General features: G+C 46.6%; 1 protein-coding gene across 1 annotated transcript in view; it reads left to right on the top strand.

Moving 5' to 3' along the window:
* Window positions 1-18,340, top strand: part of gpr174 (G protein-coupled receptor 174) — a 47,485-nt gene extending 29,145 nt beyond the window's left edge. The window contains exon 3 of the mRNA XM_042317021.1: window positions 15,507-18,340. Within this exon, the coding sequence (XP_042172955.1) occupies window positions 15,507-16,445 (939 nt within the window). The 3' untranslated portion in view covers window positions 16,446-18,340. The remainder of the gene's footprint in view (window positions 1-15,506) is intronic.
* The last annotated feature ends 219 nt before the right edge of the window (window positions 18,341-18,559 follow it).

Here is an 18,559-nt window from a genome sequence, read left to right as displayed (position 1 = left end):
GTGTGGCGGCAACCAGGTGAGGAGTACAAAGACAAGTGTGTCTTGCCTACAGTCAAGCATGGTGGTGGGAGTGTCATGGTCTGAGGCTGCATGAGTGCTGCCGGCACTGGGGAGCTACAGTTCATTGAGGGAACCATGAATGCCATAATGAAGCAGAGACTGGGCCGCAGGGCAGTATTCAACATGATAACGACCCCAAACACACCTCCGAGACGACCACTGCCTTGCTAAAGAAGCTGAGGGTAAAGGTGATGGACTGGCCAAGCATGTCTCCATATCTAAACCCTATTGAGCATCTGTGGGGCATCCTCAAACGGAAGGTGGAGGAGTGTAAGGTCTCTAACATCCACCAGCTCTGTGACATCGTCATGGAGGACTGGAAGAGGATTTCAGTTGCAACCTGTGAAGCTCTGGTGAACTCCATGCCCAAGAGGGTTAAGGCAGTGCTGGAAAATGATGGTGGCCACACAAAATATTGACACTTTGGGCCCAATTTGGACATTTTCACTTAGGGGTGTACTCACTTTTGATGCCAGCGGTTTAGACATTAATGGCTGTGTGTTGAGTTATTTTGAGAGGACAGCAAATTTACACTGTTATACAAGCTGTACACTCACTACTTTACATTGTAGCAAAGTGTCCTTTCTTCAGTGTTGTCACATGAAAAGATATACTCAAATATTTACAAAAATGTGAGGGGTGTACTCACTTTTGTGATATACTGTGTATATATATATATATATATATATATATATATATATATATATATATATATATATATATATCCCAAAGGTATTCAATGGGGTTGAGTTCGGGGCTCTGTGCAGGCCAGTCAAGTTCTTCCACATGGGGGCATTGTCATGCTGAAACACAAAGCTGGAAGCACAGAATCATCTAGAATGTCCTTGCATGCTGTAGCGTTAAGATTTCCCTTCACTGGAACTAAAGTGCCTAGCCTGAACCATGAAAAACAGCCCCAGACCATTATTCCTCATTCACCACACTTTACAGCTGGCATTATGCATTGGGACAGGTACCGTTTTCCTGGCATCTGCCAAACACAGATTAGTCCGTCGGACTGACAGATGGTGAAGCGTGATTCATCACTCCAGATAACGCGTTTCCACTGCTGCAGAGTCCAATGGCGGCAAGCTTTACACCACTCCAGTCAACAATTGACATTGAGCATGGTGATCTTAGGCTTGTGTGCTGCTGCTCGGCCACGGAAATCCATTTCATGAAGCTTCCGACGAGCAGTTATTGTGCTGACGTTGCTTCCAGAGGCAGTTTGGAACCCGGTAGTGAGTGATGCAACAAAGGACAGATGATTTTTACACGGTACGCGCTTCAGCACTCGGAGGTCCCATTCTATGAGCTTGTGTGGCCTACCACTTCGTTGAGCCGTTGTTGCTCCTAGATGTTTCCACTTCACAATAGCAGCACTAACAGTTGACAGGGGCATCTCTAGCAGAGCAGAAATGTGATCAGTCTATGGTCTAGAATAGCCATGTAGGGTACATATCCAGCAGTCTATGGTCTAGCTTGGCCATGTAGGGTACATATCCAGCAGTCTATCGTCTAGAATAGCCATGTAGGGTACATATCCAGCAGTCTATGGTCTAGAATACCCAAGTTGGGTACATATCCAGCAGTCTATAGTCTAGCTTGACCATGTAGGGTACATATCCAGCAGTCTATGGTCTAGCTTGGCCATGTAGGGTACATATCCAGCAGTCTATGGTCTAGCTTGGCCATGTTGGGTACATATCCAGCAGTCTATGGTCTAGCTTGGCCATGTTGGGTACATATCCAGCAGTCTATAGTCTAGCTACTGGGCTCCCGAGTGGCGCAGTGGTCTAAGACACTTCCTCTCAGTGCAAGAGGTGTCACTACAGTACCTGGTTTGAATCCAGGCTGCATCACATCCGGCTGTAATTGGGAGTCTCATAGGGCAGCACACAATTGGCCCAGTGTCATCCAGGTTTGGCAAGAGTAGGCTGTCATTGTAAATAAGAAAATATCTTAACTGACTTGCCTAGTTAAATAAAGGTTGCATAAGTAAAGAACAGGACGGCCCACTGTATATGCTTTTCAACTTGCTTTATTGACTACATTTCGATTCGAAACCACCACTGCACTGGGGACCAATGAACTCCAACCACGAATTCTGCATGATAGAGTCCTTTGGTAGGGCATGCAAACCATAGTATGTATAGGGATTTTCAGTCTTCAATGACCAACAAAGCCCCATTTAAGGGAAGCAGATGGGCACAATTGGAGCTAAGATTCTAATATTTGTGTTAACTCTACAAAGGTGTGTTCTGTGAGTGTCACTGAGTAGGCTGATACCCCATTTAATGGGTGCACAATCCATAGGTTAGGCTGTACCGTTTAAGTACAGCATGTTCCTAATGCAAATCTAAAGTATATTACATCCACAGTGCAATTTCAACATATTTTTATTGTCTTTTGTTGAATTTATGCAACAACATCCCAACCTTGTTTAGCATTATCTAGTCCAAATATGTAATTTGGATGGCGTAGCAGTCAGACGTCTTGTCGTGTCGTGTCGTGTCCCTTGTATATATCGTTTTTTTTACATATTTTTCTTCGCATATCTTTTAAAACATTTTGCTAAACCTCAACTTCTAAATAGTCTCCTGCAACCCGCCTCACCCAATGTAGCGCGGATCTGCTTTTTTTTCTAAAGTATTTATATTTACTTCGGATCCGGAACCCCTCAACTGAAGCTAGCCAGCTAACTACCAGCTATCAGTCAGCAAACCATTGCTAGCGGTCATCAGCTAACCTCTAGCTCGGAAAGCTCTCGCCAGTTCGAACAACGCGACTCTAACCAGAGCATAACGGACCTATTATTTTTTTATCCCCGGATTCCCACCGCAAATGGAACATTTTCAGCTGGATCTTCACAACTAGCTGGATCTTCACAACTAGCTAACTAGCTAACCGCAACCCCGGACGATTACTCCTGGCTAGCGTTTCCATCCACTTAGCTTGAAGCTAGCCCGGCCAGAGCTCCTATGCTACCACCGAAGCATACTCCTGGGCTACAATATCCGGACCCACGACCGGTCTATCGATGTCACCGCATGAAGAGGCATAAACAGACTCACCCATTCGCGACGTCCCCCAAAGGCTAACTTTCTAGCCCTTGATATCTCCTTGCTTGCTAATTCGGCCTGCTAACTGCTAGCTTGTTTAGCCCCGGTCCGCTAACTGCAACCTTGTTTAGCCCCGGCCTACTAACTGTTAGCTTGTTAGCACAGGCCTGCTAACTGTCTGAATCGCCGCGTGCCAACCACTCACTGGACCCATATTTACTTTCAATCGCTTTTCGATTTTTAATTCGATTATACCTTCCGGTAACCTGCCTCACCCAATGTGATACGGAATCGCTATTATTTTAATTTTTAGAACACATTCAAAAACCTCCAGGAGCTAACCAGCTAACTAGCTACAAGCTATTTAGTCATTGTTAGCCACTGCTAGAGGCTTTACCTTCTGCACAGCCAGACAGTTTTTTTAACCTGGATAATACTCGCCAGTCTAGCTCCCCTGCCCCATCCACCGCTGCCCCCTGGACACTGATCACTTGGCTACATAGCTGATGCATGCTGGACTGTCCATTAATCACGGTACTCCATTCTGCTTGTTTATGTTTTATCTGTCGGCCCCAGCCGCACTCAGGCTCTGTGTGTAGTTAATCCGACCCTCCCTGCCTAGTCAACGCCATTTTACCTGCTGTTGTTGTGCTAGCTGATTAGCTGTTGTTGTCTCACCTACTGTTTTAGCTAGTTCTCCCAATTCAACACCTGTGATTACTGTATGCCTCGCTGTATGTCTCTCTCAAATGCCAATATGCGTTGTATACTGTTGTTCAGGTTAGTTATCATTGTTTTAGTTTACAATGGAGCCCCTAGTTCCACTCTTCATACCCCTGATACCTCCTTTGTCCCACCTCCCACACATGCGGTGACCTCACCCATTACAACCAGCATGTCCAGAGATACAACCTCTCTCATCATCACCCAGTGCCTGGGCTTACCTCCGCTGTACACGCACCCCACCATACCCCTGTCTGCGCATTATGCCCTGAATATATTCTACCATGCCCAGAAATCTGCTCCTTTTATTCTCTGTCCCCAACGCTCTAGGCGACCAGTTTTGATAGCCTTTAGCCACACCCTCATACTACTCCTCCTCTGTTCCGCGGGTGATGTGGAGGTAAACCCAGGCCCTGCATGTCCCCGGGCACCCTCATTTGTTGACTTCTGTGATCGAAAAAGCCTTGGTTTCATGCATGTCAACATCAGAAGCCTCCTCCCTAAGTCTGTTTTACTAACTGCTTTAGCACACTCTGCTAACCCTGATGTCCTTGCCGTGTCTGAATCCTGGCTCAGGAAGGCCACCAAAAATTCTGAGATTTCCATACCAAACTATAACATTTTCCGTCAAGATAGAACTGCCAAAGGGGAGGAGTTGCAGTCTACTGCAGAGATAGCCTGCAAAGTAATGTCATACTTTCCAGGTCCATACCCAAACAGTTCGAACTACTAATTTTAAAAATTACTCTCTCCAGAAATAAGTCTCTCACTGTTGCCACCTGCTACTGACCCCCCTCAGCTCCCAGCTGTGCCCTGGACACCATTTTTGAATTGATCGCCCCCCATCTAGCTTCAGAGTTTGTTCTGTTAGGTGACCTAAACTGGGATATGCTTAACACCCCGGCAGTCCTACAATCTAAGCTAGATGCCCTCAATCTCACACAAATCATCAAGGAACCCACCAGGTACAACCCTAAATCTGTAAACAAGGGCACCCTCATAGACGTCAACCTGACCAACTGGCCCTCCAAATACACCTCCGCTGTCTTCAACCAGGATCTCAGCGATCACTGCCTCATTGCCTCTATCCGCTACGGAGCCGCAGTCAAACGACCACCCCTCATCACTGTCAAACGCTCCCTAAAACACTTCTGTGAGCAGGCCTTTCTAATCGACCTGGCCCGGGTATCCTGGAAGGACATTGACCTCATTCCGTCAGTTGAGGATGCCTGGTCATTCTTTAAAAGTACCTTCCTCACCATTTTAGATAAGCATGCTCCGTTCAAAAAATGCAGAACTAAGAACAGATATAGCCCTTGGTTCACTCCAGACCTGACTGCCCTCGACCAGCACAAAAACATCCTGTGGCGGACTGCAATAGCATCGAATAGTCCCCGCGATATGCAACCATTTCGAATCTCACCATACCTTCTCTGCTATGCAATCTGGTTTCAGAGCTGGTCATGGGTGCACCTCAGCCACGCTCAAGGTCCTTAACGATATCTTAACCGCCATCGATAAGAAACATTACTGTGCAGCCGTATTCATTGATCTGGCCAAGGCTTTCGACTCTGTCAATCACCACATCCTCATCGGCAGACTCGAAAGCCTTGGTTTCTCAAATGATTGCCTCGCCTGGTTCACCAACTACTTCTCTGATAGAGTTCAGTGTGTCAAATTGGAGGGTCTGCTGTCTGGAACTCTGGCAGTCTCTATGGGGGTGCCACAGGGTTCAATTCTTGGACCGACTCTCTTCTCTGTATACATCAATGAGGTCGCTCTTGCTGCTGGTGAGTCTCTGATCCACCTCTACGCAGACGACATCATTCTGTATACTTCTGGCCCTTCTTTGGACACTGTGTTAACAACCCTCCAGGCAAGCTTCAATGCCATACAACTCTCCTTCCGTGGCCTCCAATTGCTCTTAAATACAAGTAAAACTAAATGCATGCTCTTCAACCGATCGCTACCTGCACCTACCCGCCGGTCCAACATCTCTACTCTGGACGGCTCTGACTTAGAATACGTGGACAACTACAAATACTTAGGTGTCTGGTTAGACTGTAAACTCTCCTTCCAGACCCATATCAAACATCTCCAATCCAAAGTTAAATCTAGAATTGGCTTCCTATTTCGCAACAAAGCATCCTTCACTCATGCTGCCAAACATACCCTTGTAAAACTGACCATCCTACCAATCCTCGACTTTGGCGATGTCATTTACAAAATAGCCTCCAATACCCTACTCAACAAATTGGATGCAGTCTATCACAGTGCAATCCGTTTTGTCACCAAAGCCCCATATACTACCCACCATTGCGACCTGTACGCTCTCGTTGGCTGGCCCTCGCTTCATACTCGTCGCCAAACCCACTGGCTCCATGTCATCTACAAGACCCTGCTAGGTAAAGTCCCCCTTATCTCAGCTCGCTGGTCACCATAGCATCTCCCACCTGTAGCACACGCTCCAGCAGGTATATCTCTCTAGTCACCCCCAAAACCAATTCTTTCTTTGGCCGCCTCTCCTTCCAGTTCTCTGCTGCCAATGACTGGAACGAACTACAAAAATCTCTGAAACTGGAAACACTTATCTCCCTCACTAGCTTTAAGCACCAACTGTCAGAGCAGCTCACAGATTACTGCACCTGTACATAGCCCACCTATAATTTAGCCCAAACAACTACCTCTTTCCCAACTGTATTTAATTTTAATTTATTTATTTATTTTGCTCCTTTGCACCCCATTATTTTTATTTCTACTTTGCACATTCTTCCATTGCAAAACTACCATTCCAGTGTTTTACTTGCTATATTGTATTTACTTTGCCACCATGGCCTTTTTTGCCTTTACCTCCCTTCTCACCTCATTTGCTCACATTGTACATAGACTTGTTTATACTGTATTATTGACTGTATGTTTGTTTTACTCCATGTGTAACTCTGTGTCGTTGTATCTGTCGAACTGCTTTGCTTTATCTTGGCCAGGTCGCAATTGTAAATGAGAACTTGTTCTCAACTTGTTACCTGGTTAAATAAAGGTGAAATAAATTAAAAATTAAAAAAATAAAAACTGTTCAGGGAAGTCAGGAACCAATACACGCAGTCAGGAAAGCTAAGGCCAGCTTCTTCAGGCAGAAATTTGCATCCTGTAGCTCCAACTCCAAAAAGTTCTGGGATACTGTGAAGTCCATGGAGAACAAGAGCACCTCCTCCCAACTGCCCACTGCACTGAGGCTAGGTAACACGGTCACCACCGATAAATCCATGATTATCGAAAACTTCAACAAGCATTTCTCAACGGCTGGCCATGCCTTCCGCCTGGCTACTCCAACCTCGGCCAACAGCTCCGCCCCCCCCGCAGCTACTCGCCTAAGCCTCTCCAGGTTCTCCTTTACCCAAATCCAGATAGCAGATGTTCTGAAAGAGCTGCAAAACCTGGACCTGTACAAATCAGCTGGGCTTGACAATCTGGACCCTCTATTTCTGAAACTATCCGTCGCCATTGTCGCAACCCCTATTACCAGCCTGTTCAACCTCTCTTTCATATCGTCTGAGATCCCCAAGGATTGGAAAGCTGCCGCAGTCATCCCCCTCTTCAAAGGGGGAGACACCCTGGACCCAAACTGTTACAGACCTATATCCATCCTGCCCTGCCTATCTAAGGTCTTCGAAAGCCAAGTCAACAAACAGGTCACTGACCATCTCGAATCCCACCGAACCTTCTCCGCTGTGCAATCTGGTTTCCGAGCCGGTCATGGGTGCACCTCAGCCACGCTCAAGGTACTAAACGATATCATAACCGCCATCGATAAAAGACAGTACTGTGCAGCCGTCTTCATCGACCTTGCCAAGGCTTTCGACTCTGTCAATCACCATATTCTTATCGGCAGACTCAGTAGCCTCGGTTTTTCTGATGATTGCCTTGCCTGGTTCACCAACTACTTTGCAGACAGAGTTCAGTGTGTCAAATCGGAGGGCATGCTGTCCGGTCCTCTGGCAGTCTCTATGGGGGTGCCACAGGGTTCAATTCTCGGGCCGACTCTTTTCTCTGTATATATCAATGATGTTGATCTTGCTGTGGGCGATTCCCTGATCCACCTCTACGCAGACGACACCATTCTATATACTTCCGGCCCGTCCTTGGACACTGTGCTATCTAACCTCCAAACGAGCTTCAATGCCATACAACACTCCTTCCGTGGCCTCCAACTGCTCTTAAACGCTAGTAAAACCAAATGCATGCTTTTCAACCGTTCGCTGCCTGCACCCGCACGCCTGACTAGCATCACCACCCTGGATGGTTCCGAACTTGAATATGTGGACATCTATAAGTACCTAGGTGTCTAGCTAGACTGTAAACTCTCCTTCCAGACTCATATCAAACATCTCCATTCGAAAATCAAATCGAGAGTCGGCTTTCTATTCCGCAACAAAGCCTCCTTCACTCACGCCACCAAACTTACCCTAGTAAAACTGACTATCCTACCGATCCTCGACTTCGGCGATGTCATCTACAAAATTGCTTACGAAACTCTACTCAGCAAACTGGATGCAGTTTATCACAGTGCCATCCGTTTTGCAACTAAAGCACCTTATACCACCCACCACTGCGACCTGTATGCTCTAGTCGGCTGGCCCTCGCTACCTATTCGTCGCCAGACCCACTGGCTCCAGGTCATCTACAAGTCCATGCTAGGTAAAGCTCCGCCTTATCTCAGTTCACTGGTCACGATGGCAGCACCCACCCGTAGCACGCGCTCCAGCAGGTGTATCTCACTGATCATCCCTAATCATCCCTAACTTCCGGCGCCGACAGAGATGGCCGCCTCGCTTCGCGTTCCTAGGAAACTATGCAGTTTTTTGTTTTTTTACGTGTTATTTCTTACATTAGTACCCCAGGTCATCTTAGGTTTCATTACATACAGTCGAGAAGAACTACTGAATATAAGATCAGCATCAACTCACCTTCAGTACGACCAAGAATATGATTTTCACGAAGCGGATCCTGTGTTCTGCCTTTCAACCAGGACAACGGAATGGATCCCAGCCGGCGACCCTTAAAAACGACGCCGTAAAAGAGGGAAACGAGGCGGTCTTCTGGTCAGACTCCGGAGACGGGCACATTGTGCACCACTCCCTAGCATTCTTCTCGCCAATGTCCAGTCTCTTGACAACAAGGTTGATGAAATCCGAGCAAGGGTAGCATTCCAGAGGGACATCAGAGACTGTAACGTTCTTTGCTTCACGGAAACATGGCTCACTGGAGAGACGCTATCGGAGGCGGTGCAGCCAGCGGGTTTCTCCACGCATCGCGCCGACAGAAACAAACATCTTTCTGGTAAGAAGAGGGGCGGGGGCGTATGCCTTATGGCTAACGAGACGTGGTGTGATCACAGAAATATACAGGAAGTCAAATCCTTCTGTTCACCTGATTTAGAATTCCTCACAATCAAATGTCGACGGCATTATCTACCAAGGGAATTCTCTTCGATTATAATCACAGCCGTATATATTCCCCCCCAAGCAGACACATCGATGGCTCTGAACGAACTTTATTTGACTATTTGCAAACTGGAATCTCTACATCCTGAGGCTGCATTCATTGTAGCTGGGGATTTTAACAAGGCTAATCTGAAAACAAGACTCCCTAAATTGTATCAGCATATCGATTGCGCAACTAGGGCTGAAAAAACCTTGGATCATTGTTACTCTAACTTCCGCGACGCATATAAGGCCCTGCCCCGCCCTCCTTTCGGAAAAGCTGACCACGACTCCATTTTGCTGATCCCTGCCTACAGACAGAAACTAAAACAACAAGCTCCCACGCTGAGGTCTGTCCAACGCTGGTCCGACCAAGCTGATTCCACACTCCAAGACTGCTTCCATCACGTGGACTGGGATATGTTTCGTATTGCGTCAGATAACAACATTGACGAATACGCTGATTCGGTGTGCGAGTTCATTAGAACGTGCGTTGAAGATGTCGTTCCCATAGCAACGATTAAAACATTCCCTAACCAGAAACCGTGGATTGATGGCAGCATTCGCATGAAACTGAAAGCGCGAACCACTGCTTTTAATCAGGGCAAGGTGACTGGTAACATGACCGAATACAAACAGTGCAGCTATTCCCTCCGCAAGGCTATCAAACAAGCTAAGCGTCAGTATAGAGACAAAGTAGAATCTCAATTCAACGGCTCAGACGCAAGAGGTATGTGGCAGGGTCTACAGTCAATCACGGACTACAAGAAGAAAACCAGCACAGTCACGGACCAGGATGTCTTGCTCCCAGGCAGACTAAATAACTTTTTTGCCCGCTTTGAGGACAATACAGTGCCACTGACACGGCCTGCAACGAAAACATGCGAACTCTCCTTCACTGCAGCCGAGGTGAGTAAAACATTTAAACGTGTTAACCCTCGCAAGGCTGCAGGCCCAGACGGCATCCCCAGCCGTGCCCTCAGAGCATGCGCAGACCAGCTGGCCGGTGTGTTCACGGACATATTCAATCAATCCCTATACCAGTCTGCTGTTCCCACATGCTTCAAGAGGGCCACCACTGTTCCTGTTCCCAAGAAAGCTAAGGTAACTGAGCTAAACGACTACCGCCCCGTAGCACTCACTTCCGTCATCATGAAGTGCTTTGAGAGACTAGTCAAGGACCATATCACCTCCACCCTACCTGACACCCTACACCCACTCCAATTTGCTTACCGCCCAAATAGGTCCACAGACGATGCAATCTCAACCACACTGCACACTGCCCTAACCCATCTGGACAAGAGGAATACCTATGTGAGAATGCTGTTCATCGACTACAGCTCGGCATTCAACACCACAGTACCCTCCAAGCTCGTCATCAAGCTTGAGACCCTGGGTCTCGACCCCGCCCTGTGCAACTGGGTACTGGACTTCCTGACGGGCCGCCCCCAGGTGGTGAGGGTAGGCAACAACATCTCCACCCCGCTGATCCTCAACACTGGGGCCCCACAAGGGTACGTTCTGAGCCCTCTCCTGTACTCCCTGTTCACACACGACTGCGTGGCCACGCACGCCTCCAACTCAATCATCAAGTTTGCGGACGACACAACAGTGGTAGGCTTGATTACCAACAACGACGAGACGGCCTACAGGGAGGAGGTGAGGGCCCTCGGAGTGTGGTGTCAGGAAAATAACCTCACACTCAACGTCAACAAAACTAAGGAGATGATTGTGGACTTCAGGAAACAGCAGAGGGAACACCCCCCTATCCACATCAATGGAACAGTAGTGGAGAGGGTAGTAAGTTTTAAGTTCCTCGGCATACACATCACAGACAAACTGAATTGGTCCACCCACACAGACAGCATCGTGAAGAAGGCGCAGCAGCGCCTCTTCCACCTCAGGAGGCTGAAGAAATTCGGCTTGTCACCAAAAGCACTCACAAACTTCTACAGATGCACAATCGAGAGCATCCTGGCGGGCTGTATCACCGCCTGGTACGGCAACTGCTCCGCCCACAACCGTAAGGCTCTCCAGAGGGTAGTGAGGTCTGCACAACGCATCACCTAACTACCTGCCCTCCAGGACACCTACACCACCCGATGTTACAGGAAGGCCATAAAGATCATCAAGGACAACAACCACCCGAGCCACTGCCTGTTCACCCCGCTATCATCCAGAAGGCGAGGTCAGTACAGGTGCATCAAAGCTGGGACCGAGAGACTGAAAAACAGCTTCTATCTCAAGGCCATCAGACTGTTAAACAGCCACGACTAACATTGAGTTTAATAACTTTAATAATGGGAATTGATGGGAAATGATGTAAAATATATCACTAGCCACTTTAAACAATGCTACCTAATACAATGTTTACATACCCTACATTATTCATCTCATATGTATACGTATATACTGTACTCTATATCATCTACTGCATCCTTATGTAATACATGTATCACTAGCCACTTTAACTATGCCACTTTGTTTACATACTCATCTCATATGTATATACTGTACTCGATACCATCTACTGTATCTTGCCTATGCTGCTCTGTACCATCACTCATTCATATATCTTTATGTACATATTCTTTATCCCCTTACACTGTGTATAAGACAGTAGTTTTTTGGGGAATTGTTAGTTAACTAGAAGCACAAGCATTTCGCTACACTCGCATTAACATCTGCTAACAGTGTGTATGTGACAAATAAAATTTGATTTTGATTTAAAGCCAACACCTCATTTGGCCGCCTTTCGTTCCAGTTCTCTGCTGCCTGTGAATGGAACGAATTGCAAAAATCGTTGAAGTTGGAGACTTTTATCTCCCTCACCAACTTCAAACATGTGCTATCTGAGCAGCTAACCGATCTCTGCAGCTGTACATAGTTTATCAGTAAATAGCCCACCCATTTTTACCTACCTCATCCCCATACTGTTTTTATTTATTTACTTTTTTGCTCTTTTGCACACCAATATCTCTACCTGTACATGACCATCTGATCATTCATCACTCCAGTGTTAATCTGCAAAATTGTAGTTATTCGCCTACCTCCTCATGCCTTTTGCACACAATGTATATAGACTCTCTTTTTTCTACTGTTATTGACTTGTTAATTGTTTACTCCATGTGTAACTCTGTGTTGTCTGTTCACACTGCTATGCTTTATCTTGGCCAGGTTGCAGTTGCAAATGAGAACTTGTTCTCAACTAGCCTACCTGGTTAAATAAAGGTGAAATAAAAAAAATTAAAAATTAAATTATTCCACTATTTGTATAAGTTTGAATCACTTTCAATGGGGGACTTTTATATTCAAAACGAACCGGAAATTATTGTGGCTACCTTCACACAAGGGTGCACAGCAGAGTTGAAAAATAGCCAACACATGGCAGAGTTGTTAGTTTGGCACTGTTGATCAGCACACATGTCAAGAAGACAAGAGCGTACTGGAATGTATTAAGGTTATTAAACTATTGAGTTTTTCTGATGCAAGCAAGCATTTGCACCCTGCAGTCATTGAACACCAGCCAGAGGCGCTGTTAATGTTAGCTAGCATTTTTTATTTTTTTTGCAGTTTGGGGTGTGTTCTGTCTGACTTGAAATGTGTCTGGCTCTTACTGTAGCCTGGACTGTGGAGTAGCTAGCTAGTTTTGCAAAACCCCATTGCATGAATAGTAAGGTAGCAGCATGAGAATTTTTACAACGTTTGGTGATGGTTTTGAACTGATGCACGTTAGCTAGCTAGCTATGTTTTGTGGGAAACTGTAGGACTGGCATGTGGATGTAAACTAACTATTGTTAGCTAGCTTCAGCTGGCTCTAGCTACCTAGTTGCTGAAGTTATATGTCAAACAAACCATCCATTAACAAATATACAGTGCCTTGCGAAAGTATTCGGCCCCCTTGAACTTTGTGACCTTTTGCCACATTTCAGGCTTCAAACATAAAGATATAAAACTGTATTTTTTTGTGAAGAATCAACAACAAGTGGGACACAATCATGAAGTGGAACGCCAAATACAGGACCATTCTGGAAGAAAACCTGATGGAGTCTGCAAAAGACCTGAGACTGGGACGGAGATTTGTCTTCCAACAAGACAATGATCCAAAACATAAAGCAAAATCTACAATGGAATGGTAGAAATAAACATATCCAGGTGTTAGAATGGCCAAGTCAAAGTCCAGACCTGAATCCAATCGAGAATCTGTGGAAAGAACTGAAAACTGCTGTTCACAAATGCTCTCCATCCAACCTCACTGAGCTCGGGCTGTTTTGCAAGGAGGAATGGGAAAAAATGTCAGTCTCTCGATGTGCAAAACTGATAAAGACATACCCCAAGCGACTTACAGCTGTAATCGCAGCAAAAGGTGGTGCTACAAAGTATTAACTTAAGGGGGCTGAATAATTTTGCACGCCCAATTTTTCAGTTTTTGATTTGTTAAAAAAGTTTGAAATATCCAGTAAATGTCGTTCCACTTCATGATTGTGTCCCACTTGTTGTTGATTCTTCACAAAAAAATACAGTTTTATATCTTTATGTTTGAAGCCTGAAATGTGGCAAAAGGTCGCAAAGTTCAAGGGGGCCGAATACTTTCGCAAGGCACTGTATCTAGCTACCTTTCTTTGCCTGTTCGTTAGCTGACTGGTGTTAGCTAGCTAGCTACAGAGGCTAGCTGCTTATCTTTGTACAATCAAACTAACGTTACACAGCTACCTAGCCAATCAAAATATCTGTATGCATTTATTGATTAACCTCTTGAATTAAGCTTGAACACCACCATTTCGCTAGCTATCTACAGTAGCCTAGGTTTGTTCACATAAACTTCTCTATTGATTAACCTCAGCCTGAACACCACCATTTCGCTAGCTATCTACAGTAGCCTAGGTTTGTTCACATAAACTTCTTTATTGATTAACCTCAGCTTGAACACCACCATTTCGCTAGCTATCTACAGTAGCCCAGGTTTGTTCACATAAACTTCTCTATTGATTAACCTTAGCTTGAACACCACCATTTCGCTAGCTATCTACAGTAGCCTAGGTTTGTTCACATAAACTTCTTTATTGATTAACCTCAGCTTGAACACCACCATTTCGCTAGCTATCTACAGTAGCCCAGGTTTGTTCACATAAACTTCTCTATTGATTAACCTTAGCTTGAACACCACCATTTCGCTAGCTATCTACAGTAGCCTAGGTTTGTTCACATAAACTTCTTTATTGATTAACCTCAGCTTGAACACCACCATTTCGCTAGCTATCTACAGTAGCCCAGGTTTGTTCACATAAACTTCTTTATTGATTAACCTCAGCTTGAACACCACCATGTAGCTAGCTATCTACAGTAGCCCAGGTTTGTTCACATAAACTTCTTCTGACTGGCAGCCTGGAGCAAGCAGCTGTGTTGTTGCCGAGCAACCGACCCACTGTTAGGACTCTGGGCTTCATCCCGAAACAAAATGGAGCACCTCGTTGTTTCGCAATGGACGTAAATGTTCACATGACAGCGATAAATTATACATTTAATAAAAACTATTGCACCAACAAATTGAGTCAAAACCCTGCATTTTTTAAGTCCAATGGTCACTTTATGGACGCTATAGTCTCGTTTTAATCCGACATCTAGAATTTGAGTTTGGTAGACGTAAGAAATAATCTTAAAACTAAATAACCACCCTGTTAAAAAATCTGGTAAGTGTGTTGTATACCTTCAATTGATTAGCACATTTTTATAGAGATTGGTGTCATATTGGCTTAGAAATGATAACAGGGTCATTTGAATTTAATACTGAGCTTCATCCAATCCCTATATAGACGCGACTGACGTCAGGGTGTATGTTCCTCACCTGTTTCCATCAAAGTGAACACTGTCACATTCACCTATAATATCAGTTGAACAGTAACACAACTATGAGAATCTCAGTTGAACAGCAGGGTGTCAGTTAAGTCTAACAGTGCATGGCTGTGCCCAATTTTAAACGTTTATTTTAAACTTTGAGGATCTCATTTCATGGTTCTAATGGAGTGAAATGCATTTCATTTTTGTTGTATCAGTTCTGCCCCACATTTTGATGTAATTAAGACATTAAAATCTCACCTGTTTTAACCTCTCCTAACCTGTACATTTTAATACCTGTTGGATATATATATATTTAACTACCTGTATGTTCTGTCTCCTCCAGGTCCTCTCCCTACCTCTCCGTATCTACTACTACCTGAACCATACCTGGCCATTCGGCCAGCCTCTCTGCATGTTGTGTTTCTACCTGAAATACGTCAACATGTACGCCTCTATATTCTTCCTGGTGTGTGTGAGTGTGCGGCGCTGTGAGCTCATCATGCACCCGCTGAGGTACCGTTCCAACAGACGACGAGGGGACATGTGTGTATGTGCCGCTGGCTGGTTGCTGGTCTGTCTCGGCTGTCTGCCTTTCCCTCTGCTCCGAAACACCAGCCTGACCCCTGACCTCTACACTCACACTGCCCCCTATGACCTTACCCCTAACCCCTATGCCTCCAGTCCTAGCTCATATGCCCCAGCCCCCACCTCTTCCCCAACCCCTACACCTGGCCCTACCTCCCTGGTGGCGGTGTGTTTTGCGGAGCTCCCCATGCGTGAAGTCAGCCCTGCGGCCGGCTGGGCTCTGATGGTGGGGGCGGAGCTGGTTGGCTTCATCCTCCCTCTGATCCTAGTTCTGACATGTGCCTGTCTGTCAGCCGGCAGCCTGCGAGTCCACAGGGGGGAGGGGGAGGGGGGAGGGGTGAAGGACCATGGGGAGAAGAAGAGGGCGTTGAGGATGGTGTTGAGCTGTGCCGGGGTGTTCCTGCTCTGCTTCTCCCCATACCATGTCACCATGCCACTAGACTTTCTGGCAAAGGCCGATGCCCTGGGGAGCTGTGAGGTCAGAGAGATGGTGCTGCGATGCCATCCTGTCACCCTCTGTCTTGCCAGTCTCAACTCAGGACTGGACCCTCTCATGTATTACTTTACTACAGATGAGTTTAGGAGAAGATTCAGCAGGCCAGAAATACCTGAGAGCTTCAGTCTGGCTCCAAGACTATCCTGTACTAGTGGTGGGGGGGAGAAGGACCTGCCTCTGACACCTGAACCTGACCTATAACCCCTCAGCAGGCCAGCGATACCTGAGCGCTTCAGTCTGGCTCCAATAATCTCCTGTACTAGTGGTGGGGGGAGCAAGGACTTGCCTCTAACCCCTGACCTCTAACCCTGACCCTGGCCCCAAGACTGTCCTGTACTGGTGGAGTCTGTAAGACTGAACCCTGACCTCTAACCCCAAGACTGTCCTGTTCTGCCATGGACAACAAGGCATGGGGGGAAAGAGAAACAAGGACAAAGACTGAACCCTGACCTCTAACCACAAAACTGTCCTGTTCTGCTGTGGACAGCAAGTCATGGGTGAAGAGGGGAAACAAGGACAAAGGGAACAAGGAGAGCGTTTCAAATGTGAACTAAAGACAGTTTATTACTCCAAATATGGACATCTGCTGGACTGCGTTTGGAACTGCCGGTCTGTGGTAAAAAATGAGCGTTCATTTCAGCCTAGGCTGCCCTTCAGTCCCTAGACTTTTTGGTCCTGGTGGAGATATGGATCACCCCAGTGAACACTGCTACTCCAGTTGCCCTGTCTTTATCTGACTACGTTTTCTCTCATAGTCCAAGAGCATCTGGTCATCACCGTGGTGGCACAGGGCTACTCATTTCTCATAATGGGAGATTTTCTCCTTCTCCCTCACCTGTCCATCTCCTCATTTGAATTCCATGCTGTCACTGTTACTTGTCAACTAAAGCTTAACATTGTTTTAATCTATCGCCCATCAGGTTCCCTTAGAGAGTTCCTCAATGAGCTTGACACCTTGATAACCTAATTTCGTGACAATGGCTCACCGCAATCTCCTTTTCTTTCTCCCTTTCCTCCAACCATAACCACTCAGCCCCTACCTAGATGGTCATGCACTGTCGCAATCTTCTCTCTCTCTCCCACTACTCTCTCCTCTTCTATCCTATCTTCTCTCCCTTCTGCTAAATCCTTCTCCCTCCTGTCTCCATATTCTGCCTCTTCGACCCGACTGTCCTCTTTTTCTGCATCCTATGACTCTCACTGTCTCCTTTCCACCGGCCCAGCTCCCAACCGGCTCGGGCTTCCCTTCCTGCTCCGTGGCTGAGTGACTCATTACGAGCTTACAGAACAGGGCTGCAGGCAGCTGAATGACTCATTAGGAGCTTACAGAACAGGGCTGCAGGCAGCTGAGGGAAAATGGAGGAAAACGAAATCATTATTTTACTCCCTCTTCTCCACCTTCTGTTCCTCTGTGTCTGCTGCTAAAGCCACTTTCTATCACTCTAAATGTAAGATTCTGCCACTAACCCTAGGAAACTATTTTCCTCGCCTTAATCCCCCTCCCTCCTTCCTTCTCCCTCTCTGCAGACGACTTTGTCAACCACTTTGAACAGAAGGTTGACGACATCCACTCCTCATTCACTATTGAATCCACTGGTCCCAGAACTACCCTACGCCTGGACTTTTTTTTCGCCAGATGAAATCCTGCGACTAGTGATTTCCGTCCGCCCGACAATCTGCCTGCTCAACCCCACACCCTCCTCCCTTCTCCAGACCATCTCTGGAGACCTTCTCCCATTCCTCACTTCCCTCATCAACTCATCCCTGACCACTGGCTGCATCCCCTCTGACTTCAAAATGGCAGAGTCGCTCCCCTCAAGAAACCAACAATTGACATCAGAAACTAGAGAACGATATTCTAGATCCTAAACAGTCAGGCTTCAAGACGGGTCACTCAACCCAGACTGCTCTCCTCTGTGTCACGGAGGCTCTCCACACTTCTAAGCTGACTCTCTCTCGGTTCTCATCTTCTTAGATCTATCCGCTGCCTTATCGTGAACCATCAGATCCTCCTCTCAACCCTCTCAGGGCTGAGCGCCTCAGGCTCTGCCTCCTCTCCATCCTCTCAGGGCTGGGCGTCTCAGGCTCTGCCTCCTCTCCATCCTCTCAGGGCTAGGCGTCTCAGGCTCTGCCTCCTCTCCACCTCTCAGGGCTGGGCGTCTCAGGCTCTGCCTCCTCTCTACCTCTCAGGGCTGGGCATCTCAGGCTCTGCCTCCTCTCCACCTCTCAGGGCTGGGCGTCTCAGGCTCTGCCTCCTCTCCATCCTCTCAGGGCTGGGCGTCTCAGGTTCTGCACACTATTGAATTGCATACTAC

The sequence above is a fragment of the Oncorhynchus tshawytscha genome, unplaced genomic scaffold (assembly GCF_018296145.1).
Source record: "Oncorhynchus tshawytscha isolate Ot180627B unplaced genomic scaffold, Otsh_v2.0 Un_contig_3241_pilon_pilon, whole genome shotgun sequence".
In the NCBI taxonomy this organism is placed as follows: Eukaryota; Metazoa; Chordata; class Actinopteri; order Salmoniformes; family Salmonidae; genus Oncorhynchus; species Oncorhynchus tshawytscha.
The sequence above is the reverse complement of the archived record's forward strand: the minus strand, read 5'-3'. Positions and strand labels throughout refer to the sequence as shown.